The 27,103-nt window shown below is 43.4% G+C and overlaps 2 protein-coding genes across 5 annotated transcripts in view; both read right to left on the bottom strand.

The window, feature by feature from the left end:
- Positions 1-7,205, bottom strand: part of sipa1l1 (signal-induced proliferation-associated 1 like 1) — a 58,288-nt gene extending 51,083 nt beyond the window's left edge. For all 3 annotated transcript variants that reach the window (XM_034580973.1, XM_034580972.1, XM_034580974.1), the window contains exon 1: positions 6,895-7,205. The gene's annotated coding sequence lies outside the window, so the exon portion shown is untranslated. The remainder of the gene's footprint in view (positions 1-6,894) is intronic.
- A 7,436-nt stretch (positions 7,206-14,641) lies between these two features.
- On the bottom strand, positions 14,642-26,115 carry rab15 (RAB15, member RAS oncogene family). 2 transcript variants are annotated; one of them, XR_004613304.1, is made up of 8 exons: positions 25,765-26,115; positions 18,844-18,904; positions 18,326-18,386; positions 17,740-17,817; positions 17,067-17,156; positions 16,427-16,492; positions 16,045-16,286; positions 14,642-15,969 (listed from the first exon to the last, which is right to left on the bottom strand). XR_004613304.1 is itself a non-coding variant. In XM_034580284.1 (7 exons), exons 1-7 carry the CDS (start codon positions 25,886-25,888, stop codon positions 16,125-16,127), a joined length of 642 nt encoding a protein of 213 aa, XP_034436175.1. In that variant the 5' UTR covers positions 25,889-26,115; the 3' UTR covers positions 14,642-16,124. The 2 variants fall into 2 exon arrangements, 1 of the variants encoding a protein (XP_034436175.1); XM_034580284.1 differs by having other exon boundaries at positions 14,642-16,286.
- Between the last annotated feature and the right edge of the window lie 988 nt (positions 26,116-27,103).

Below are 27,103 nucleotides of genomic sequence, written 5' to 3'. Positions count from 1 at the left end.
AATCACGTAACAGAAATTCCTTGGCAAAATTATCTTTTCATCTTTCATAAAACGGGATTTTTCTCTCACTATTCTACAAAGCAAAAGTCTACTCCTATCTGGCTGAAGCTTTGCCGACTGGAGGCCATTACTGTCAAACTCAGATAGTAGGATGGGTTCGTTCCAGATTTTGCTCCTGGCACCACTTTACAAACCAGTTTAGGCGGACCTGGATTTAAAGCTTGCAATGTGGTGGACTATTTGACATTGTTGCCATGGTTTCTGCTGTGTGATTTCAGACATTTGTACCGACTGTTGCTGTCAGCTGCCAAGAGCTTCTGACAGCAAGTACTGTATTTGTTCTCTGCCTCTTTTCTTTAACTAAGGTTTCTTAAAGAATGAGATGTCACTAAATTCAACAATCCAAAGATATTTGATGTTAACACTAATGTGATCCCATGTTGTGTTGTTCATGTGGAGACCGAGGTAACCCCCATGATGAACTATCCATAATGACCACAGCAGGTTTGGTGTTGGGTAGAGAATAGTTTGTGCATCAGAACATTGTATTCTGTTACACTACACACATTTTTTTTTAGGTCGGTGCTTCACACACAAAATGGTTCACGCTGTACAAAACATTGTGAAGAGATTGAATAAACCTCACACATCCACATTCTACTGGGTCTAACAAATCTCCTATAAAGCACTGAACTCTTCTTTCTAGTTATTTTTAGCCAGACAGAGACGTGCAATATTTTTAGAATGCCAATGTATGTATTTTACTTTTCCAAGTTATTAATCCCTTTTTAAAACTATTTTTAAAGTCTATATCTAAATAGATTTGATAAATGAATACAGGATTAAGATTTGAAATATCACTACAAATCCTGCAATACAATTTAGATAAGTTTCAAAGAGAATTAAGAACATTTATCACCACAAGTTCAAAACATATCTAAACTGTACTTTGTACTGTATCTGCAACAAATCAGACACATGAGCAAATTGAAAGTTTATCGTGTCTCTTTCTCCTCTGCGAAGATGCTATATCCATTACTAAGGGATGGTTAATGTTGTAAAAACTTTAGATGACATGTTGTCTAACTACATCTGAAGGAAAGGCAACTATGTGCAACAAGCATTTAATATATTGGAGTTAATTATAGGATGGAGAATAAGCTCAAGTTACTCAATATTAATTCTACTAAAACGAATTGCCCCAGGATGTGTGAGAAATTCAATCAAATTACATCTCGGGTGTTGAAATAGCCAAGTAATTTGCTGACAAATAGCTTAATTACATTTCAGGTTGCAGCCCCACAGTCACACCAATTTTTTCCCATAATGCCACAGGAGACATAGCAGCAATTAACAAATCTAACAGGATGAGTAAAGCACTTCTATCACTTGTACCAGCCCAGACACAGAACAAGAGTGGCAACATCCTCATAGTCATCAAGGGAGACAGAAATCTGAGAGCTCTGTCTGCTTGGAAACAGATGGCAAGGCAGTTGGTGGGAATTCGGGCTCCTATACATGTCTCGTGCTCGTTCGCATTCCTCCGATGTCACCGCGGAATCAAAGAGAGGAAGATTGGAGAACATCTTGAGAGAGTGATCGTACACAAACCAATGTGTAATGTACGATAATGAACACATTGCACCTGTGCTTTGTCACGTCGTGGTCGTTTCAAAACTGATGACAACTACTTAGTCACGCAGTCATACTCGACTTAGTGTGAAAACATCTGCTGAGAAGAGCTTATGACTCGACACGGCTGTTGACGGATTCTTGCAATATTTGTACGTGCGGCTGATTCGACTCAGTGAAGGTGCAAGCACTGAGGTGTAACATGGGACTTTGTTTGTTTGATAATTATATAATTAACACAACAACAAACTGTTTACAAGTCGGGTTGAGCATCTCTGTGATTGACAAGAGTAGCATTCATGGCTAAGTGGGCCAGAAAAAACCCAAACAATACCAACAAGGTTGAATCAATCAAAACTGTTTCTTTTATCACAAAATAGTATGATTGCCATTATAGATGTGTTTAGTTTTTGTTACCTGAGCAGTGTCAAGAGGAAGGCTGAATGAATGAGTAATTAGAAATGGGATGAACTGATAAACAGGATGTGCAGTCTACCAAAGTATTTAATCGTATTTGATCGGTAAATGTAGAACATTTGGGTTTACACACAAAGACTAAATGCACTAATGCATTATTTCGGTTGAGCCTCGTTTAAAAGTCATGAAATGTCCTTGTGTACTGGGGCAGAATGTTCCGATCATATTGTCCTAATTTGGTCTTTTTGTACACTAGTCAACAAGACTTTCCAACAGAACCAAAATAAATGTCTCTGTAGACATAAAAATTCTCTAGACAACTGTTGGTTTTGCCTAAAATAGCCACATTAAACTGCATCTTTCCTTATCTTCACCTCTTTGTGCTGTTGTCTGGCATTGATTGCTCATCCTGGCTCATACTGTTTCTACTTTATATGTTTATACTCTTTTCATTTCTTGCTATTGCTGACAGCATTTAAGCATTGTTCCTATAATATCTAGGCTACTCTTTCTCTCTCTCCCTCTCTCCCATCTGTACAGTATGTTCCCTGTGTTTACTTCTGCATGGATTAGTCTGCCTAGTCATTGTTTAATGGCGTTTTCCGAGGTTTCTGTCACAACTGAAACTGAAGCTTTTTTTTGTAATCCACGCTGCTTTCATGTGCTGTAATCCACTCTTAAAGCCTTAATTAGGAAGTTATTTCACCGAGCAGAGGGTAGAAAATTGAAAAGAGAAGGGGATCCAGTACAAGGAAAATGTAGCTTTTAAGTGCCCTCACCTCAGGTGCAATAGCTAAATTTAACTGCTTCTTCTTGTGCTCTAGCCCTTTCCTTCTCCAGCAGCTATGAAAGGCCCTGACATCACCAACTGAAAGCCTCAGTGGGGTTTCCGATTTATCCTCGGCAAAAGGCCGTGGATCAAAAGAGATCTGCAATTTCACATATCAGAGAAAACACCACAAAAGCTGTTTGTTAAATGAAAACAATATGCTGGCTTGCACTTCAAATTTGTCAGAGCACTCAGGCTTTCTACGAGGGCTACACTCAAGTCTTTAAACTGGATGCAGCATATGCCAATATTCCCCTCAAAGAACAGGTGCAACATCTGTGTGCTTCTCCCTTTAGATCCTTTAGTTTTCAAGACACACGACTGATGAAATGCATCCTAATTATAAGAAAATACTTCAGTAAGTCAAAAAGCCTCTGGGACATGCATTTTGATTGTTTTTTCAGCAGTTTCAGCCTGAGGAATGTTTTTAAAGTCACAGTTCTGACAGCCTGAGTAACAGAAGCAGAAATGAAGTAGAGTGCAGAAGTTACTTGGATGACATCAATGACAACGACATATAGAATATGCAGACATAGAAAATGCCCGATGAATGACTAGGTGGCTCAGTGGGTGAGAGATGAGGAAGAGGAGGAAGATAATTTTAGCATCACCGCAAGCCAGATATGTTTGAATTTACAAGACCAACCAGTACAGGGTAAACAAAACCTTTACAGCCACAACCACACTACTGGGTTTTGGTTTTAAAATAAATCACTGTTGCTACAATTGCACGTGCTGTCCACACTTCTTTTCTGTCACTATTCAACTACCAGGAGTGAAGGCAAAATGTTGTCAGTCCAAGAAAAATAATCCCTGAATCTTACTCTTCATTGTTGTTGTTTGTCATTCCTAGTATTTTCAGTGAGAAGGCAAACCATTGCAGATTCTTCCCGTGTGCGCGAATGGTCAAGTGATATGTATTTCAAGTGTGTTAGTATGGACGGGGATCATTACTGATGTGGAGCTAAAACGCTCGTGTGGACAGAGATTGTTTTAGTGTTAAAATGAAAAAACGCGTTTGGATGTAGCCTTTGGCAGATGGGTCCATTCGTCAATAATGTGTGTGTGTGTGTGTGTGTGTGTGTGTGTGTGTGTGTGTGTGTGTGTGTGTGTGTGTGTGTGTGTGTGTGTGTGTGTGTGTGTGCGTGTGTGTGAGAGAGAGAGAGAGAGAGAGCACAGTTGGGTAAGGAGGGGCTGAGGGAATCGATCCACTGCACACAGCTCAACTATGAAGCAACACCACACAACACTATATGTGAGAGATCTTTTACGTCATTATATGAACTGTAAACGGGTCATTATTAGGAAACACTGAAGTTACAGTAAAAAAACCTGCACAGCATTTGAGCGACATGGCCACCTTCAACATCTCTACGCAGGAAAAGCACTGATTTACTGGAGCCTCACAGTTTTATTAAATCATTCTGCCCTGGAGTGTAATCTATTCACTCCTGAAGAGTATTTGTTGCTCTGGTATTCCTCAAGAGACAGCCCACCCCCAGACCTTAAGCAGAGGGGAACTCACATTCCAAACTCCAGCATTCAGAGAGACAGCAAAGAGGAGGAGGAAGACAGAAAGAGAGAAAAAAGGCAAAAGGAGAAATGAAGTAGAGACGAGGGGGAGGGAGAGGGAAGGAGAGATAAGGTGAGGGATGTGGACGGAGATGATGAGAATGTCAGAGTCCTGGCATGCCTTCCACGACAGGAAAGAAGATGAGAGGAAAAGAAACCGTCAGTAACGAGAGAGGGGAGGAGGGAATCGTGGGAAGTGAGGAGTAAAGAAGAAGTGACAGAAGTGAGACAGAAGGAGGGGTGCAAGAAAGTAGTGAGGGAGGGGGAGGCATAGTTGGGCTAGTGTGCGTGAGGTAGCAGATAAACAGGAATATTTTCAGCATCCATCGGTGATGTGTTGCGTCTAGATAGTCAAAGTGCACGCCGGCCAGATTGAGATTGAAATGTCCTCTTTCTCCTGACTTTTCATTTGCCAGATTTCTCTCTGTCTGTGCACTGCCAAAAGCCGTGGCTGTCCCAGATAGACCTAAGCTACACACTTTTTCTAAAGAGTGGCCATATCCAGATCACAGTGCATCTGATACAAATTTAAACACAGACATTTTGCGAGCAAGTATGAACTACAGCCGAGGAAAGAAAAAATCTCCATTTGAAACTCCTGATAAGACCCCCCGCTGTGCTTATGATGCGGAGGGTTGAAGCCCGTTTTTCAAGACAGCTTTTTAGCCAACTACTTAATCCAGGGACACCCAGAGAGATGTTTCGGATGCTCTAAATACCAAAAAGCCCTTTGATAATCTATTAGCTGCCCATCAGCAACCGTGACATTTTCCCTTTTCTCTTCACCCCACCCCCAAAATGTATGTATGACAGCTACATGTGTTAGAGAACATGTACGCCTCCACCTACACACAATCTATTTCAATAGCCTGCTTGATATTGTAAATGCGACACAGCGGCCAGATCCACTCAGCCTTGGCATTCACAGGCAGCTACGAGGGAGGGATGATGGCAGGAGATGTTCGACTGCTAATACATTAGAGTTGTGGGGTTTGTGTTTTCTTTTTTCCAAAGCAAAACAGACAAAGAAGTTACAACGCCGTCTCGGAGGGAACATACACCTAATGCTGCTGTTGTGATTCAAGCTGTGAATATAAACCCAACCATGGCCACCCAGTGAATAGAGATGAGATCTCTTTGACGCGTCCATTTAGGACTCGTCAATGCAGGGAGCCGAGTTGGTCTCTGTGAGTGTATCTAAGCCCCCTGAAGGGTTGAAGCTGGTAGCCCGAGGACAGACTCCACAGGTGGAGATGGCAGCAATAACAGAATACCGAGCAGCTACAGGGGGTCTACTCACAATAAAAACCCCTCTCAGGGTGTCATTAGTGGCAGAGGACACAAGAATGGACCAATAAACTTGCAAAGAATCCAACTTTAGCGAGTGTTGGGAGTTGTCTCACTTGTGTTTTTCCCTCAAGACTATAGTTCCCTCATTCTGTGGTTAGATCCCTTGATGATCAAAGGGTTTAAGTGAAGCACTGGTTCATCACCACTCAAATCTGACATGACAACACAGACGGCCATTTTGATTAATGAGACAGGTTTTGACACGACATTGAGAGGAAAATTCTGCTTTAACTTGACTTAATTGGATTTGCTGCAAGTGCCTCTGTGTGCAAAGCTTTAATCAGTCGTGGGTTAGTGCTGCTTTGTAAAAATCTACACAACCCAGATGCGTGGTTTGCATAGAAAAGTCATGAATTCTCTGCACGAATCCACACCTCTTTGGTCAAGTGCTGCAAAAAGAAAGCAAACCTGCAAACGACGGATAACGTGCAGCACGAACCAAGACGAACCAAGAGGGGGGGGGGAGGCTGCACGGCTCATAAATGTGACATCGATACATCACGTCAGGAAAAGGACATTTGCACAAGTGAAAGATGGACCATCGAGAAGGGGACAGGAAGTCCTCAGGAGCAGCTAGCATCCCCAATGACACCGCAGCCACACGGGGGAGGGAGGGAGGGGGGGCGGCGAAACTAAACAACAATTAGCCTTGACGTGATTTCCATCTTTCTGCGAGGTTTCCTGTTTCTTTTAGGAGTCTTCATTTTGAAACACGGTGGGAGAGGAGGAGGAGGAGGAGGGGAGGGGGGGCAGATGTTGGCTGGAAGGCTCAACGACCTGTTAAGCTAACGATGGAGCTGCTCGTTAAACCCCAACAACAAACTCAATCACATGTTAGCTTAAATTTAAAGATACATCTACACGCAACATATTTTACGTTATACGTGCGCAAATCCCTGGCTCCTCTGCGAAAAAAAGTTTCGCAGAGGAGCTTTTTTTTTTTTCTACCTGATGTTCACGAGCGTTAACCGTCAAAAAGCCCACTACGCAGATAATAAAGCAGCTGTTACCGAGCAGGCTGTTCCGGGATGTGAGGAGGAACTAACGGTGGCTTGTCAAGCGGGGCAGCGGCGGGAGGAGAGCAGCGCACTCACCTCCGGGAATCTCCTGTCGGCGGCGGGCACCGGAGGGAAAAAAACCACCGCTGTCGCTGCTCCGTCACCTGCGTTCACGAGCCGCCGCGGCCCGGTAGCCTCACACAGAAAAGAACCGGGGGTGTAAAGAGACCGAGCTGCAGAACTACCTCCGTCTGTGGCTCGTCGCCGCTTGAGTCCCGGTGCTGTCCGTTCCCCGCCTCGCTCCTCCGGTCTCCGGTTTGTCCGGAGCAAGAAGTTCAGCTCATCCGAAAAGTTGCGGCTGCTCGCTCCGCCTCGCCGCCGCGCTGACGTCACCGCCTCTCCTCCGGGCGCCGCTCTCGCGAGGCGACGCGCGCCCCCAAGCCGCGGTAGTCTCGCGAGAGGAGTGAGTGGAAGGATGGAGGAGAGGAGAAGAGAGGAGAGGAGAAGAGGAGGAGAGGAGAGGAGAGGAGAGGAGAGGAGAGGAGAGGAGAGGAGAAGAGAAGAGAAGAGAAGAGAAGAGAAGAGAAGCCGTCAAGCTTCAAGTACAAGGCCATAGTGTGGCAGGTCTGGGTGTGGATGATCATAGCAGGATCAATCAATCAATCAATCAATCAGTGAATCAATCAACCAACCAACCAACCAATCAGTCAATATAAGATAAGATAAGATTAGATTAGATAAGATAACTTAGTCCTTTTTTGGTCCCACAATGTGTTTGCAATGTTACAGAATGAGTCACAAATATATATTTTATAATATAGACAAATATGAATGGGATAAAAATATGCAGCGTGAGAGTATATACAGTGAATGGATTGCAAATCACAATCGCCCAATCAATCAATTAATTAAGTTGTCAAAAAACTGGACCTTTTAATGTGATTTACATTCAATGTGGATGAAAATAAAAACATGCTCAAATGTAGTTCAAAAAGAGAATAGAATATATAAGAAATAATAAGAGAATAGAAGACATTAAGAACATGTTGAAATGATATTTAAAAGAAAAGGAAATTAAAAAGTTTTAAAAGATTCTCCGACAATGAAAAGTTATTCCAAGCATCAGTGAGTTTCTTTGAATAAAATGTGTATCGAGCTTTCATATCTGTTATAAACATAAAACACATCCTATACATGCCAGAAGAATCCTGACAGTCTTAAGAACATATATGAAATTAATATTTAATAAGCATGAATCATTAATGTGACACACTCTCTGTATAGCTACAGTATGTGACTGTGAAGGCACTGATTATTATTTAAATACTATAAACCCAGCTTAGCCATTTGCACCTGCTTGCTTACCTCACATCGATTAATTATTTCATCTTTAATCATTAATTAGATGAGATAAAGAGCAGTGTCCTAATTAAAGCAGCTCGGCAGGTAGCGGCATCAGCAGTGGGTGAAAAGCACGAGAGTCGCAGGAGTTCACGTCTCCCGCCTACATAATCACCGGAGCATAGTCACAACCTGGCTCTCTGTACTCCCTGTCCTCAAACTCATGTCCCTTTCTTCTCTATAATTATTCCATCTCGTTTCCACTGACACCAGCTCACGGTCCCATCTTAATATTCTCATCCTCCCCACATCTACCTCTGCCTCCTCTTTCACTTTCGCTTTCATCCATCCCTCTAATATGTCATCCAGGATTACATAACAATCTAATTAAGACAAAGGGAGAGAGATTTCCGTCATTAAAACCATTCTATTCCTGTCGCTCTACGGGTCTTAGCGCTACCCACCCTGTACTGTCATGGGGCGGATATTTGTGTGGGCGGCTTATTGTTCTCCAGTGAAAAACTGCTCCCTCGGGATTAGCTCATGTAGTCTAATTGGGTTTTCTACAAAATGCAATTCAGTGTGGATTAAAGCACAGAAGAGATGCATCACCGACAATCAATGGCTATAAACATGTCCTGTTAGCTGTGCACATAAAGCGGTGATGCATCACTATTGTTACCAGTGCAGCAGTGACAACTTGAGCACACTGGTTTTAGAACCGAGAACAAAAAAATCAATGTTTCAGTCACTTGTTAACATGAGACTTATTATTTTAGATTCTTATTTTGCACTCATTAAAATCAGGAGGTCCCCTGTAGGAGCTTTTGCACTTTGTGACATCTTGGCTCTGACCTCCACTATTATCGTTCGTGTTCCCTGTTGGAGGTTTGATCGGCTGGAATGTGAGGAGAGCGGGAATATTAATGAGGAATGGTTGTTTTAAAGCTCAGTCTTTAACCCTTTATCCAACACACTTGACATCAAAACGTCCACCATGGTCGACGCTGCAGCTTCAGACTGTGACGTCCTGTCTGAGATATATTAAGATGTCAAAACAGTGAAGTCAGACATGGGGTGCGACCGCCTATCGGACACATGACCGCGGTAACCCGGAGAGGGAGAGCGTAAGGAATTCCCGGCTCTGTTGCCCCTGGAAGCCGAGGAATGAAAAGAATGGGCCCCATTCACAAAGTTCCACTCGAGCGGCGCTCCTACACTAATAGAGATTGACATGAAGAAAGGCGACAAGTTGTTTTCACATACACTGGCTCTTTTGTCCACGTTTACTAAGGGGCGTAATGCAGACAGGACGCTCTGAAAATAGACAGAGTTTGATGCGCTCGTTTTTCATAAGCGGAGGGAACTCAGTCTTGATTGGAGCATGTGTGCAATTAGTGTTTGGTTGCACATTGTTATCGTGAGGATAAACTGGCAGACCCCGTCCGCTCGGCTGAGTGAGCGCGAGAAGCTTTAAAACAGGCAGGAGGAGGAGAACAGCAAAAGGATGATGGTCCGTGAAACTGCGGTTTTTTCAGAAGAAAGAGAAAACACAACCGCAGATTGACAACTTTTTTTTGTCGTCTTTTCTCCGGTCTTCACGTCTTGTCAAGGGCTGATTGGGATTTTGATCAGATTGGACACTTGCACCAGACAGACTCACGGGTACAACCATCCAATGCACCAGTTATAAATCCAAGTTACACAAATATCACCGGAGCAACACGGAGAGTCTGCAGAAACACCGGCGGCTCTCTGAGGCAACTTGAGCTAAATGCTACAGTCACCATCTTGAAGGGTTAGAATGCTGACAGCCGAGACGGATGGGAATGTCTTTAGTTTTACAGTTTTCTTTTATTCCAAGTATTTCACAAGACAAGTTCAAGTTTTGACGTGGTGATGGTGCTGGTTGAAACGTTATCACACTTCATTCTGCAGGGGGACGTAAATGTCAGAGCCAAATTTCATGGATATCAGTCTAATAGATTCAACCTCATGGTGGTGCACTGAACAATGGACATTTTCCTGAAGTTTTCTCTGTGAGAATACAGCAGGAAAATATCTGGAGAGGGCAGTGAAAAAACACGACAGATGTTTCCTCCTGCTCTACCCAGGACATTTAATGGACTTCATGTCTGAAAACAGCTTCATTCAGTGGGCTCCATGAATATTGGGACCAAGTTAGTGTCAGATTTCACAAGATAAGAGAAAACTCTGATCGTGTGGAGTCACTTGATGAAAGTTTGACCATGACCTGGAGTGGGATACTCACTCCAGGTCGTGGATGGTGGATGGGTTGGAGGTGGTGTATTATCAGACCTGCTCCATATGCTGTTGCCTGGGGGCGTATGGCTCAGATGCACTTGGTAGGAAACGGTTGGAGCTAGACAAATTAACGTCTCCATTACAAACCGTGTGCCACCGGCTCTATTTGAACACTCCTTGAATTCCTGTCCGCCAAGTTGAATGACAGTTGCTGTAACGAACACAGCACAGCGTGGGTCAATTATTTACTATGTGTGTGTGTGTATTTTATGGCTGCAACTTCAAGAGTACAAGGATAATGAATCAGTTTGAATGAAAGTATGAAATCCTCACTAAAATCAGCTACGGATGCAAAACAGTTTTCTTGTTCACTAATTGTATCAGATGTTTTCCTACGCTGCGAAAACAACTAGAAGTCTGTGGTCTGAAGTTTGTGAAAAGGTTGTGTCAGACCTAGATTCTGTCCCATGAGGATTTTGGTTATGATTGTGCATGCTCCATGCAAACTCCCATTTCCAATCTGAGATATGTAGGAAGAGACGAATGAATAGAGATGGCTACATGTAATACATATATACATGTTGTTCTCTGTTTCTGCACGTGACAACAAAGCAGGTGGTTTCTCAGGGGATTAAAATCCGAGCTGCCCATCAAAAAACAACATTCAGCCTCACAATCCCAGCATCCCCTTTGTAGAGAACAGGAACATATGGAGAACAAGATGTGTTTGAAGAGGCACAGACAGAATTCAAGTTCAAAATACATGTCGTTAGGCATAGACACACACAACCCCCACCCTGAGGAGAGACCCGGAGCGTTGTTGTGACCCACGCTGGCGTGAAAACACCGGCAGAGACGCAGAAGTGGGAGGATGACATCACGACACCCTTGGAGTTGGACCCAGTTCAAGAGCGCACATAGGGGCATATGTGCATACATTTATATATATTTATACATGTACACGCTCCTCCTCCTCCACGGCGTCTCAGCAGGCACACCGAACGCCCCCACCACACATGCACCGACACACACTGAACATTTCCACACTGGAAATGACCTGTTGTCCTGAAGAGACATTGGAGTTGCAATGTTTTTGATCTGCAACTTCATATTTGGGGGGGGGGGTCCTCCTATGTGGATATGCTCTGACAGGATTTGGGTGCTGAGGTTTAAAAAAGACAGACATCAGAAAGGAGAAGGGGCCCCTCTCCAATGCTGTGGAGCCCCTCTCTTGTATGTCTGTGTGTATATATATATATATGCATGTACGCCTGCATTCAATTTTGCTCACCACCTCCTGCTTGGGCCCCGCTCCAGCTTCTGTGATGATGGCACAGAGCAGAAAGGAAGTGTGATTAATTTTCAAACAGAAATCTTCCCATACACGCCTCTTTCATGCGAGAACACTGCACATCCTCAGTGTTTCTAACGCGATTGAAAGGGAAGAAGGCAGGATTAAGGCTTGATCTCGGAGACAAGTTGCTGATGCGGTGATTCACCAACAAAAACACTTTTCAGCGTGCTTCCGACGAGCGCTGCGTCGTCTTTGCAAGTGTTTAAAAATAGTTATCCAATCTGCACTCTTGAGTCATGCAAACACGCTTGTTTCTACAAAACAATCTCAAATCAAGTCTATTTAGAAGCTGCTCTGGACGTTTGAATCATGATGTTTTCATTGGCAGAGGAAAACTGCAGACTTATCATGTTGGTGTAGATGCTGAACCTCCGACGACATAAAGAAATGACAGAATAAATTACCCTTATGACAGAGAAATTCAGGCTGGTGTTTCTGGAGCAGAAAACCTCGTCCCACTCAGCTTGTTTCTTAATATTGTCGAAGAGGCAGTAGGTGGTTTTCAGGATCACAGGTAGCTTTAGGAAAAGCACATTGGAACCACAGGTGGCATGAAAAGATGGAGGACAAAAATGATTCAGCGTCAGATCTGTCTCCAGAAGCAACCTTCCACCTACACAGCTTCATCTGAATGTGTGATTTTGAGTCTATTTTCTCCTCTGATTTTCTGGCTCGCCGTCACCGCGAAGCTACGGCTCCACTTGGAAAAGAGGCTCTGGTGACGATGGTGGTGGAGCCGAGTGAAGCGGAGGGGGGATGCTTTTCTGGGTCTGGCCTGGCGGGGTGCAATACAGCAGTTAATCAAAGTTGCCGTGCAGGTATTTCAGGATTAGGAGTGGGTGTGCAGAGAGGGCCTCCGGTGGCCTTGACGTCACCTCCCAGGTAAGAGCAGCTGGAAGCACTTGTTTGTTTCCATCGTGTCTCTAAATAAACGCTGCGCTTATCTCAGTATGGATGATTGAATGTGGTCCATGCAAATGATTCAACTGGGCCCTCAGAAGTTTAAAAGGGGCAAAAATGTATCAGCGTTGCTCCATGTCTGCTCGATTTGTAAAACAATCTAATATAAATATAACAGCTTTCGTTCCTTCTGTTCTTCTGACCCCCGAGTTGAGAAAAATGTCGCTATTAGACGTTAGCATCAGCAGAGGACACAGAGAGAAGTAAAACCACATTTTCTGCTGGTTCATTTGTTTTTTGGATGCATGTTTCGTGCAGCGTGCCACAAGCCAAACGGGTGAAGTAAAGTCGAGGGTCCATGATTTCTATAACAATATCATATCATATTGGAGCCAGAGTCTATGTAGCAGTGATCGGGGGGGGGGGGGATGAGGCCACGGCAGCTGTCAATCATGACACTTCAGCATTAAGTAACTAAAATCACCAGAACCGTGAACATTTGAACAAACAACTACCTGGGGAAAAAAATGCAGTTAACGTGTATTTTGACTTTTTAGTTTGGTTCAGGTAGGATTTATGACGCGTACTCCAGCCACCAGATGGCGATCAAGACGCTCTGGGAGCTGTAATGTCGTCCATTTTTATAAACAGGAGAAACCAACAGTTACAATGTTTTTTGCTAATGTACAGTTATGGGATTTGTAGTTTTATTTATGGCAATAAATAAATCCTTGTGGTTAACCTGGACATGATGCAAAATACAAATACAAATACGTTCATTGTGTTAAAGTAACAGCGGGATTCTTAAAATCAATAATCATTAGTCTCCCGATGTTATTTTGACCCTGGAGGTTATATTATCAAAACCTGTGTGATGTAAAGATCCGGGGGATTCAGCTCCATCTCTTATGTGAACGTAAATGAACTCTGCTCACTGTGTTCTATACCTGTTCTTATCCGAGAGCTGCTTCTGCCTTCTCTCTCCTTCCCACAGTCCCACGCACTGATACAGTTACATCACCACACACACACACACGCGCGCACACACACACACACACACACACACACACAAACACACGTTTGTACTTCCAGCTTAGTGATGACCCTTATCCTAACCTGAACCTAATTCTAACCCAAACCTTAAAAGAAAGTCTTAACGCTCAAACAAGCCAAAACGTCCTCACTCTGTCATGTCTATGCTCAAAATGGTCCTCACAAATGTGTAAGTGCAAGTACAGACACACACAAACAAACACACACCATATGGCTGCATGTCAGACAGATGCAAGACCTGAAGTAATGTGTTGGGGGATTGTGTTGCAGAAAATGATTGTTGGCCTCTGCTCACAACAACAACACTGAATTCCCTTTTTGTATACACATGTATATATATATATATATATGTGTGTGTGTGTGGGTGCCATGTGTCAGTGTGCAGGCTGGATTGTTGTTCTGTACGTGTCCGTGTGTCACTCAGCCTTGTGACAGATACTGAGCTGTCATATCTGTCGACCAGACAACAGTTCCACATGCATATTCATCGTTGTGCTAATTCCACCCAAAGAGCTTTAATGAGTTCTCATCATTAACAACTCTGATGAGGTGACGAACAAACGCTTTGCAGCTTTTTTCTCCTCCTGTAATTCTCACGTAGAAAAACCCCACCACCGACTGATGATCACACATTTATGTTACTATAATGCATCAGTGCACATTAAGTGTTGTATTGAACTAGAACCACCATGCAGTCTTTTTTATTTATGAACGTGTGACCACCAGACAATTAGATGTATAAGTTGTGACTAGTGCTTTGCTTTATTTACTGTGTTAATATTTTGTACATAACACTATAAATGACTCGTGCATTTCCCACCTTGACACGTTGCAAGTGCATGAGATAACAGGGTGAATCTGTCACCTAGTGGTCAAATTAAGAAGTGCACAACCAAAGACGACACCCTGGCACTGGGTCATATATTACAGAAGTATTTATTCATAAACATCTGACATCTTTTCTCCAGGAATAACATGTTGCATGTAATATATCTGCACAAATACAATTAGTCTAAAAGAGAAGAGGGTAAAGAAGTTCTTGAAAACCACAGATTGTGCATCCAGTCCAGTCATTTCACATCAAACTGTTGTTTTCGAGTTGCATTTCATTGCAAAAAGAAGCCAAAGTTTCTCCTACGATTGGTTCCTTGTGGGTGCAAGTCTCCGACAGGCAACTCTGGTCAAATGCTCTGCTTTGCGATGTGGCCGGCTGATTATTAACTTCACTGAAGTTGCAATAACAGAAAGGAAAGACGATTGAATCACATGCAGAACTCTCACTTGTCCCTTTGTTAAATCTGGGGGGGGGGGGAGAGAGAGAGAAGAGAAATGGCATCTCCACTGGACTCTGTACAACACAGCGAGGACAGAATGACCAAGACATTATTATATTAACAGAGGGAATATCTCAAAACCAATCTAGAATACCACTGCAGGGTTTTTAAATACAGCCCTCTAATGGTAATATATCAAATTAATGATGCATCCTCATCTACAATGCTGTGGAAAACCTGGTATGTACAATGCAGTGATGTCCACCTATATTTTCTGAGACTATAAACAAAAAAGATGATCCTCAGTTTTGCTACAGAGAAATGAAATACTTCTCCCGCCCGTGTCCCCAACATCAAGATGTCGACATCATGCAAAACAATACAATGGCTGCATATGTTAATAACCCCTTCCCTTCAAGTGTAACCGAGGTCAGAAACATGAGAGAAGAAGAATCAGTGCACTGGTATAACGTCACACTGAGCACGGAGCAATTTCTGCAATTAACGTAGCACCCTCTTGTGGTAGTTTCCTTACACTACATCTACTGCATTCGGTTGGTGGGAAGGCTATGAGGGGGAGAAACGCTAAAAGGGGCCGGAGAATCAATCTCTCTGTTGGTTTGCAAGGCATATCGAAGAAGAGAGAATTGAGAAAGATGATTTCAAGTCAGTGGTGAAGTTTCAAGTCATTCCCTATCCTCTATACATCCTCTATACATCCGTGTAAAGTCTGAAGAAAAGATGATGGAGATGTGGTTTTGCAGCTCTTCAGGACGTTTTGTATGTTTGCCGCTGATTTTTTTTTTTTTTTACTGGACAGAGATTGTATTTGGTTACATCAAAGATATATACGCTGAACGGAACTGAGCAGGAACTGGTGCTTCTGAAACAAAATGAAAATTTCGGAGCCACCGAGTGGAAACCTGGACATTTGGACCTTCACTTGGTTGATTCACCACACACTTGGCACCATGTGGCAAAATGTTTGTCCTTGAACCTGACGCTGCGGCAAACAGAGGGACCTACAGAAGCCAATTACCAAAGGACATTTTTTTTCCAGGAGTGTCCAAAGTGTGTGGCGATGACGTATATTCAACCCAAAAAACAAAAAAAACAATCACGCTGTCCACACGGTCACTTTAACACCAGCAGCCTTTGCGTTGGTCGTCCGCCGCGCCGCCGCAGAGTCCCTCCTCTTCCTCCAGAGCGGTAAGGTCCAGCTCGTCATTATCCGACATCCGGAGAAGATCCAGGTCCTTCTTATTGGCCGCCAGCACCTGTTCAGCCAATCTGGTGAAAGACTTGGGGAGGAGAAAGTGCGGCGACAGGAAAAGAGGAGAGATTAGCCGCACTATCACTTATCAAGTCATTTCCTCACATTATATAATTACGACTGCACGCACGGCTCTGTCCTGACTGAGGCTCCGCACATTCACCTCACCTCTGCTATGTTGTGGTTGGTGAAGGCACTTGTCTCGAAGAAGTCCATTCCATAAGCCTTGGCCAACTGCAAGGCAAGACAAACCCAGATGTTACTTAAAAAAATAAAGCTTTCTGTCTGCTTGTCTTTTTGATTCAGGAGCACAAACAGCTGACACATGCACGACTGTCTGCTGGCGCTCGGATACAGCCGTGTGTTCAAGTGCAGCTTTTATTGACAGATGTGAGGCAACATGAGGTGAAGCACTCGTCTGCACTGGTTCTTTCAGGTCAGATTGGTGCATCGCAGCCATTAGAGCTTGTTTATGGATTTAAAAAGGAGACATATGATGCCCATAATTCCGCATCATGGCCACCGACCACTGGCCAACGACACATTAAGGATTTCTCCGGTTACTGCTGATGGTCAATCCGACTGTGAGAGGTCAGTGTGTTTGTGTGGGAGAGAGAGAGAGAAAGAGAGAGAAAGGGAGAGTGAGGCAAAAATGCTTCTTCCTTCAGTTCATCTCGATGCTTTCCACCTCGTATATTTGTTATCTTTACAAACCGCTGGGTCTCGACAAAAACAATCCCTTTATTCTACAGCTTCATTTTTATATAAACCGAACCCGGTGACAGTTGAAGTATTTACACCATCTCACCTTGATGCCTTGCTCCGTGGCCACCTGCCGTTTGTCCACCTCGTCCGACTTGTTCGCTACGAGGATCTTCTGGACCTTTTCAGGAGCGTACTGCAGGGGTCCGCCACGTGGACGGGAAATGAAACCAAATTAAAGAGATGGAAGGAGAGGGAGAGGGATTTCAAATGTCAAGAGAACACAGACCGGAGGAAACACAGGAGCCACCGCGCTCAGGAAATGACACCTTGATTAAAGATAAGTGGAAAGCACGTGTGTGTATATATTCAGATAAACACACAGAGGAAATGAAGCCCATAATTACTAAATTAATAGAATAAAGTCATCCGGGAAATGACGGGGGAAGCAGGGAAGAGCTTTCTGAAGACTCCTAAACAGAATTACTGCAATAGGAAAAAATGTTCTCCTCCGATATTTACACAACACATTTCATAAAGCGATGACAGGTATTTGAGAATGAAGCCCGGACACTATAAATACAGCGTAAATGTCAGGTCGGAGCATTTGGGTTTTATCACACCATGTCAGACATCTGTTCTTTGTCAGCTCGGCATCTCTGGTTTTGTCAGTTTTGCCCTTTTCACAATGCGAGGGGGGGGGGGAAGAAACGCTTGTTGATTCTCCACCGCGCCTGATTGATCTAATTCCTAAATCCCCCAGATGTCCCGTGACTCACCTCGTCCACGTCACTGGCCCATTTCATGATGTGCTGGAAGGATCGCTCACTCGTGATATCGTACACCAGGAAGATTCCCTGAGCCGAGGGGGTGAAAAGAGTTTTTTAGAAAAACACAAACCTTAAAAGCAGTATTTTTAAGATCAGTACATTGCAAAACACTGATATCATTACTGCAAACAAACCAGACCACCACTTGGAAAATTGGCAATGATGCATTTATACACTGTGAGCCCCCCCGGCTGGATGAGAGAACCTTTATTCCAATTTAATTGCCAGTTTCTGGTAAATGGACAATTGGGTTTGAACCAGTTTAACCTCTTTAGCAGCCAGAGTGGCAGAGCAACAACCTTCAGGGGGTAAGGGATGTAAACAGAGACATTACAATACCAATGACCACATTTTATTACAATACTGATGCTATGAAGCTTATAACTTAAAGCTTAATAGACCTAAATGGTTCATCTGCTACATATCTGACTTAATCTTTTAGCTGTAATAAATAAATCTGATAAAATTTGTATGTGACTTATATCAAGGTGTGTCAATAGTAAATAATAAACGGAGGGGACATGAGGTCACGTACCTGTGCTCGTCTGTAGTACTGCTTGGTGATGGTCTGGTATCTCTCCTGACCGGCAGTGTCCCTGCACACACAACAAACAAATATGAACACACAACTTTTGTTTGAGAGATTTTAATACGTTAACATGGCTTTAATAGATTTTAGAATCCACTACCCCCCCTCCCCGAAAATGTTGATCAGGAACCTAAACTTCTAATTATATTTTCCATTTGACCACATTCTGTTTTATTCTAGTTTATAAAAGTAACTCCAGTCTCCTGCATGAAAGTCCTTTTATTTTATCAGCCTAAAATTAGTCAAATGTAAAGATAGTAAATCTGACACTGGTTTTTCCATTTTAAGGTCTCCAGATTTTTAAAACCCCACATTTCTCAGGAAAGATCCAGAGTTTAGAGCTACAGCCCCGAATGTGATCGGTCAAACAAATAAGCTTGTATTGTTGTAAATAAAGAGCGACTGTTGAAATCTAATAACATTTTTATCTCATGTACAGGACGTCCAGCCTCGTAATATCTCACCATATCTGTGCCCGCACTTTGATACCATCTATTAGTAGTGTCTTCATTTTGAAGTCGACGCCTGTGAGACAAGAGAGAAGATACGATCAGAAAACACAGTATTGGATTCACAGAGGAGCTCGGTGTTTGTTGGATATTTCTCCAAACCCCTTGAGTTGCTGTGCTAAAGCTAAATGTTCTGAATATTCTCAGAGACGTGTGAACTTTAAGACCCGAGAAGTGACTGGAATCAATAACCCCGGCTTGTCTGTCACAGACAAAGGGTCAGAGGTGTCCGCTGCAGCTTTGTAACATCACAGAGGGCATTAACACAACCAGAGCCTCATCATCCCATCAGCCTGTTAGACGAGTAGCATAATGATCCGCCGAGCCTCCTCCTCCTCCTCCTCGTTTGGTTCTTTGCATCGATCGCACGGGAGGTGAAATGAGGGAGGAGGCGGTGAACAGACGGGAGGAAAGAAGCGGAGCTGGGAAGGGGAGAGGGTGAAGACGAGAAGCCGCTCACGCTTCAGTGATCTCTCATTTATTTCAGACGACTCAGTGTGAAATTGTTCATATGACAGAAAATCACACACAAAGACTTTTCTTTCTTTCTTTAAAGATTCACCCTTCACTCTCTTCTGAAGGCCAGAACCGATCTGAATGTTCTTGTGCTGATGTTAGGTTGTTGTCTAGTTTTGATTGCTTCCACAGAAACGTGCCAAATGTATCTGTGCCAGACTTTAATGAGTTCTTTCTTGGCCCATGTTCCGTTCGTCCTCCAAGTTTAGTGAAAACCCGTTAAGTAGTTTTTGCGTAATCCTGCTGACAAACAAACAAACAAACAAACCAAAACGGACACAACCTCCTTGGCAGAGGTGATGATGATGTTTGGTAAATGTTGCTGCGGTTGATGGACAACACAAATATCTTTAATTTCTTTTTTATTATTGTATTTATACTGAAGTGCGGCTTCAGACCGTATCGTCCTTACTGGTAGTTGTGGCCCTGTTACTGGAAACAAAACAGATTGATCATCAGAGTGATTCCAATGCGGAAGTGCCTGAAACCTGTATTCTCTCAAAAGACCAGCAGAGGGCAACTATACTGGTTGCAAACGATATATATCCGTTTCTACAGAAGTCTGTGAGAATGACCCTGATTCTCACTTGATTTATAAAGTTGGTATTTTCCTAAGGAGGTAATGGTCTCAGTCTCAAGTTGAAAGACTTCTTTAATACAGCATTTTATAAATCATGGTCCCATGGTTCTTTTTCCCTCATCGTCTCCTCACCTCACCTCAAGTCAATAAATAAGCCAAAACCCTCCCGATTCTATGAACCACACTAATCCCTGAGAAATCAATTAACAGCTCATCCCAATTAACCAGATACTCAGCAGCAGCCTTGTTTCACAGCCAGCTCCACACTAAGGGAGAGGGAGAGAGAGAGAGAGAGAGAGAGAGAGAGAGAGGCCCCCGAGTCCAATCGATTCACAAAACTGGAAGAAGTGCTGCCTGTGGTTTTTATTGCTGCATTTCTGCACAGTCGATACTCTGCTAACGGACGTACTTTAGCTGGCCAGGCTGATTTAGTCTTTCTTTTTAGATGGTGTGTGTTTGCTCAGGACGTGCTGGAGTCGAGGAAACGCTCCACAGAGTTTCGAGCTCACGGACTCGACAGTCTGAGGCCTCATGTAAGTTATAATGCGACCTTTTTACTTTTTCCTCGAGACCATTCAGACCAGGACTAAGTGAAAGGTCAGCATTGCAATCAGCGGCTTGACTTGCCCGAGGCTGCAGAAGAGAGAGGAGACTAATGAAACCGAGTCCGTCTCCCAGCGTCGTCGTCCGTTAATAATACGTATTAAACTCCCGACGACGTGACAGCTAGCTTCTTCGTATTTTAAACGTTTCCTGTTGAATATCGGAGATAAACACTGGTTTCTTATTACTTCTGTCTTTTCAACTGATCTGCAGTTCAGCTTTACTCCTCAACTTGCTGGACCTGATTCTTTCAATTCAACCTGCGACTATCAGCAATGATACTGGGAGTGAGCCTGCTGAGGGGGTTGCAGCGCCCCCTACAGGTGAGGTACAGCAACTGCAGGGCCCATCTTGAGAGTAGCATATTAACAGATTTAAATAAAAAAAATTCAGCAGATTTAGAAAAAGGAGCCACCCTCCATCTTCTCCCCTCCTGCTCTGTGACAATGAGGATGACGGGGCAGCAGTTAATGTAACATGGCAGCATTTCACAATCAGCCGTGTGAAAGCCATGTAGACTTAATGGGAACACACCCCACTCTGACTCGGATAATTACTAATTGTGTTGGTCTGTGAAAGACGGATCAGGTGGGGACACGCGTCAGTGTGTCGGAGGTGATGGACTCAGAAGTGACACAAACTCACTGGCGAATTGGTCTTTTCTTCCACGGCCATCATGGCAAGGTGAGGACAGACAGCTGCTGTCTTCAGTAACACAGCAGGACAATTAAAATAAAATATATTTTACTCTGGAAAGCCCCACTGGCAGTGCTGCTCCCTGATTGGGTGTCCGCTGGTCTAAACAAAAATGGATGTGGACTCTGGATCCAGAAAGAGAAGCCTATGCAAAAGGGCTTAAAATCTGTATTCTCTCGAATAACCAGCGGAGGGCGACTCCACTGGTTGCAAACAAAATAAGTCGGTCTCTATTGAAGTCTAAGAGAAAATGGCCGTTCTTCTCACTTGATTCATAACGTCAGTAAACATGTTCATATCAAGTTCATGGTCTCAATCTCTAGTTTAAAGTTCTCTTAAATACACCATGCATTGGGGCGTGGATACCGTGTGATTGACAGCTAGTACTGTCCAATGGGTGCAGGTCGTAGAAGTGAGCAGTGTCCTAAAGCTCTCAATCAGGCTCCTCCCCCGTTCCTCCAAATATGGTTACTTCTGCTTTTAAAAACCAAGATGCTGCTGGATAAAAAGCCAGATTCAAGATAAAAGCATGAATTTTCTTGATAACCTGTTTACAACATTGTGGCTTCATCTGTGGAGGCTGATCAATGCCACGCCCTTTAGACTAATGAGTTCACCAGGCCGCCATCATACCACCACTGGGATCCCCACCATGAGCACGGCTGCTGATTGAGCTGTGATATAGAGCCGGGCCACACTCGTACTTCATAGGTGTTTGACAGCCAGCGGCTCTGAAGAGTCTGGGCGACAGTGAGGAAGATGAATCTCAGAGGTGTGACCGAGCACCGGCACTAAATCATCTGCTCTTTACCGGAGACGCGTTCGTTCCCCGGCCCAGACGACAATCTTATGAGGAACAAGGTGACCCGCTTAAATAAAACAGGATCGCTGATGAGCGAGGGAATATTAAGAGCTGGTAGTGATATTAGTTTGAGTTTTATTCTGTGAGCTTTTATTTTATGCTGAGCTGTATCCAGTGAATAAAGTCATATCCTTTGTTCACCCTATTGTCAGATGTGTTATTTAATGTTATTGTATTTCAAAGTATCTGGTTTAATGATCAAAAAGCCCTTGATGGATCTAATCAAAGATAACAAACGAGTGCAGGTCTCGCTCTGTGGTTTCCACTGTCTGCTCCCGACTCTCTGCTTTCTATCTATCAACTTCTAGAGATAACAGAGCTAATGTGCAAGACTACCAAGCTGAAATAAACAGTATATCTGCTGTATTTCATGCAGCCTATACAGACTATTAAATATATCACTGTGCAGGTTTCACACTGATTCATCAAACATGTTAGGTTTTTTTTAACTGTGGAAACAGCGAGAAGCCCAGTTCATCTACGTTTGTGTTGGGGCTGTTCTTCAAAGTTTCAGCCATCAGAGATGGACGACATGGAAATAGACATGGATGCTGACCCCGATTCAGGGTAAAACATCATGATTGACAGCTCAGACTGACTTCTGATTGGTCCAGAGAGTGTACCGACGGGACCTTGCTACCACAGCGTTCATATCCAGGATATTCTTTTCTTCCTTTCTGGACAGTGTGAGGCAGTCTGTGCTGAACCCTGACCCAGACTGCACAGCCAGACCTTATTACTGCAGCATCAGTGCCGGGCCTCAAATATATTCTTGTGTCTGAATGGGAACAGATCCCTGCAGCCAGGGTCCGAAATCTCACGGGAAGTTTTCCTAGGAGGCTCCAGCAGCATTAATACCCATGGTTCTGGAGAATGTTGCTCGAAATAAGGCTTGCGTGTCCACGTTCTGTATCAGCATCTATTCATCACCACACTGTTTAGTGGGAGCTCTCAGTGTTTGAAGTCTTTTTTACACTTACACTAATTAAGAGCAAAAAGGCGAGTGAGTGGACTGTAACAGGAACTGATGAATAATGGAGCTGCACATGAGGGGGACATGGGAGGGAATTTATATCCCTCTATCACCGTGAAGGTTAGGAAATTATTTATTGATCCGCCACAGAGGAGCACTGACGGTGGTCACTCTTGATCTCCCAGCTCTGTTAGGTTTGTTTAGTCTGAGGAGGTTGGACTCATTTCACAAAAGACCTCCCAGCGTGACTCTTAGACTCAGTCTGCTTCCTCCAACGACTCAATCTGGAGCCCAACGGCTGCACGGCTGCAAGAGCCTGATTTGTAAGCATCGGTGGTTGTGTAGATGTGACAAACTACGACAATGAAAGAACGAAACACATTACTGCCTGCCGGGGTTTTCCAACATGCACACACAGGCTGAACATTTCCTCAGAGAGAAATCTGAAAGGTCTGCAGTGTACAACAGGAGCACGTCTCCGCACTGTGAAAGTTTACTGCAGGGCGCTATAGGCGAACGACTTAAAAATAGCACGCTGACGTTTCTATAAGAACGTGAGCATCACAACTTGCAGGTGAGGTTCAGTGGGATGAGGTGTGTGTCGGCCCTAATCACCGAAGGCTCTAGAATCTCGTCTTTTCAAGATGACCCCTACAACATGTATGGCTCCTCTTTCACACCCTGAGATATTAGTATTCTTCCAGTTTCATGTCCTTTAAATGCGTGTTGGAAACATAATTTATGTCATTTGTTGCTAGCTGTGATTTTCCAGACATTTTTACCAAGGTCCTGGCAGGAAAAGTTCCAGAAAAAGTCTGCAGCAGCCGACTTTGCACATTTGCATTCACACATAAAGTCCCTCTGGAAAATATCAGTCCAGAGTTCTGTGAATGTCTGAAAGCAGCTTTGAAGTCCACCCTGTGCTACGCCGGCGACCTGTGTACCCGGCCTCTCGCACAGAGTCTGCTGGGATTGGCTCCAGCCCCCACGCAACCCTCCAAGGATAAGCTGCGCAGACAATGGACGGATGATTCATTCTCTTGACCTTATTACTTTTCAATAAAAAGCCACTTGCCATCGTCATCACAACCAGGACGAACATTTCCTGACTGTTTACTTCATCCTTGAGCCGCAGGGATTTCTGAATTTAATTTTCTCCGTTTAACTACTGCAAATAATGTCAGGAAGTAGAAGCTTCCACGAGAAAATATGCTCTGAGAAAATATGTCTATTCAGTGAACACACACACACACACACACTGACACACACTTGGTAAAGACAGACCAGGTGCTACACAGAAGATTAGACTCCACCACTAACTGTACATCCTCATTTCCCGAACCTCAAAGTGAAGCATTGTAATGGGCCTGTCATGGTCCACACTGTGCAAAGAGAGATTCTGCTCGGACCTCAACTGGGAGCAAAGAGGCTGGTTTAGCTTTGCTCATTCGATTCCATTTACAGGGATACTTTCAAATTCGTTCTACAAATAAGAAAGAAAATCAACCTTGTCACGCAAAGTACAGATCACCACATTTATGCCATAATTATTAGAGCCCGGCCGTTGTGGATTAGAGTGAATGTTTGAGGGGTGAAGCTTCGCCTCCCGTTCACTTCCAATCTCGTAGCGTGGCTTCGCGTGGAGTTCAATGCCGGAGAACTTGGACCAACGATATTCGCTTCTCACTCATTTATGCGTGACTGTGCCCTTATCGGGGGCCACAGAACTTTATTGTCTTTGTGCAAGTATGACAAAATTTGACCCTCAAACAGATTTCTTTGCCAATTGCCAGTTTATATTGGAATGATGGCACATGTGGACATTGACAAATCACAGTGTGTTTGTTAAAGACTGAAGAGGCACTAAGATAAGACTATTTTGTACATTTTTTCAACTCAGTTTGTGTCAAAATGTGTGAAACCAAATTGCAGTGAATAAATGCAGAAATCCTATCCTACACATGACCTCTTTTCCCTCTTTGCACAATCCAGTCTCTAGTGTTTACTTACAATCCCTCCCCTGGTAATAGTAGTACGTTGTATATAGAATTTTTGTTTCCTATTTTTATCTTTTTTATATTTATACTTGCACAAATACACCACAGCAAATTCCCTATCTGTTTAAACCTGCTTGGCAATAAAACCTGGTTCTGATTCTCTGTTTCGTATGCTTCAGGTAGACAGATATCGTGATGCGTCGTTATATAATTGTCTTGCAATATATTGATTATCGCAAGAATCGCTTGTATCATGGTTTTATTGTTATCGTGTGTTACCCTGCGACTCCCACCCCTGATAGTTTGAGGAAATAGCAACAACAAAATGAATCTCAGGCTCCCAGACTCACGCCTGGGAGCCTGATGCAAAACAAAGCCCACCTCCCCTTTAATGCATGTGAAAGTCAGAGCCAAGTGCTGATAGTTATTAAACTCATGGGGGGTGGATCTCCCCCCTCAGGGGTTTTCCTTAACCAAATGCAACCACGTCTCTAATTAAATCACGACACAGCCTCCTGATATAATAATATATGTATAGAACAATCAGGGGCCACAGAGAGAGGGGGGTGCGTAGGTGAATAGGAAAATGAATGGAAGTGCAAATAAACACAAGTGCATGGGGGGGAGAAATGCAGGAGTGGGGTCTTACCGATGGTGGAGATGTGGGACGGGTGAAACTCGTTGTCCGTGAATCTGCACAACAAACATGTTTTCCCGACCCCGGAGTCTCCGAGCAGCAGGAGTCGGAACAGCACATCGTACTGTTTGGCCATGGTGCGTCTGTGTGCGTCTGTGCTGCTGGATTTATAACACAAAGGGTGAATCAAGAGCTAACTCAGCGACGGATGGAGGCTCCCTCCCCGCCTGCAGCCCATGTCTGCCCCGGCTCTGCCTCGGTGTTGTTCCCTGGAGCGGGAGCGGGTCGTTGGGGAACAGATGAGGGAAGATGCTCCAGCAGCTTCACGGGCAGCATCCAGCCTCCAGTGGGTGCGGTGGGCCAGCGGACAGCCAATCAGGGAGCAGCACTGCCGGTGGGGCTTTCCAGAGTAAAAGCCCATAAACTGATTTATGTGATAATAACATAGGACGCACGTTTTGAGTATTAGGTGGTAAATAGCACGAATGAAGAATATTTGTCTCTAGGATATCATCATGATATAATTATAATAAATTCTTTAAAATTTGATTTCATGTCACAGTTTACTACATTTATCTATATTTCTATATATCTATTTCTGCACTCAACATTCAAAATCATCTCCTAAACTGTTTTTTGAAAAGTAAATGTCTTTTAAATTTATATCAACAATGCCATTTTCCTTTTGCTATATCTATAATTAAATTGTATTTTATTGTTTTTTGTTTGCCTATTTTTATTCCACTTTCCTCATAAAAGCCACAATTTGATATGGGCCCTATGTATACATTTGGAAAGAGTGAATTGGATATTTGTTTTCAATAGTTACAAGTATAATTTCCTGTTGTAAAATGTACCTTGCAAGCACACACTAAATACTAAAAGGATATAATATATATAGATAGGATATATGGATGTATAAGTATATAATGGTGATAACATCTACAGGATGGCGCCTTGAATTAAGGTCATAGTACTTAGTTTGCTCTATGTGCTCCTATTACTTTATAAAAGCCACTTTTGCCCACTTGTAAAACTTGTAATCTAAGTATGAGCGGTTATTCTGAGGCACTGCAGCCTCTGGGGATTCAAAACCCCCAGAGACTAATTGAGTAACTGTTTGTTTATTAGTTTCTGGTGATTTAATCAATTGATGATTTGTTCTGGAACCATTTTGTTGAAAATCGATGTGTTGAAATCAAGTTCCAATGCATACATTGTGAATTTTATACTTTATTACTATCAACTTTGGTTTTCTGTATTGCCCAATATGAAATGTTGGCCCATGAGATGACCACAGACTGAAGGACAGGTAGTTTATCAGTACTGGTTGCATTGTCCTCTCTGCACC

The sequence above is a fragment of the Hippoglossus hippoglossus genome, chromosome 24 (genome assembly GCF_009819705.1).
Source record: "Hippoglossus hippoglossus isolate fHipHip1 chromosome 24, fHipHip1.pri, whole genome shotgun sequence".
Lineage (NCBI taxonomy): Eukaryota > Metazoa > Chordata > Actinopteri > Pleuronectiformes > Pleuronectidae > Hippoglossus > Hippoglossus hippoglossus.
The sequence above is the reverse complement of the archived record's forward strand: the minus strand, read 5'-3'. Positions and strand labels throughout refer to the sequence as shown.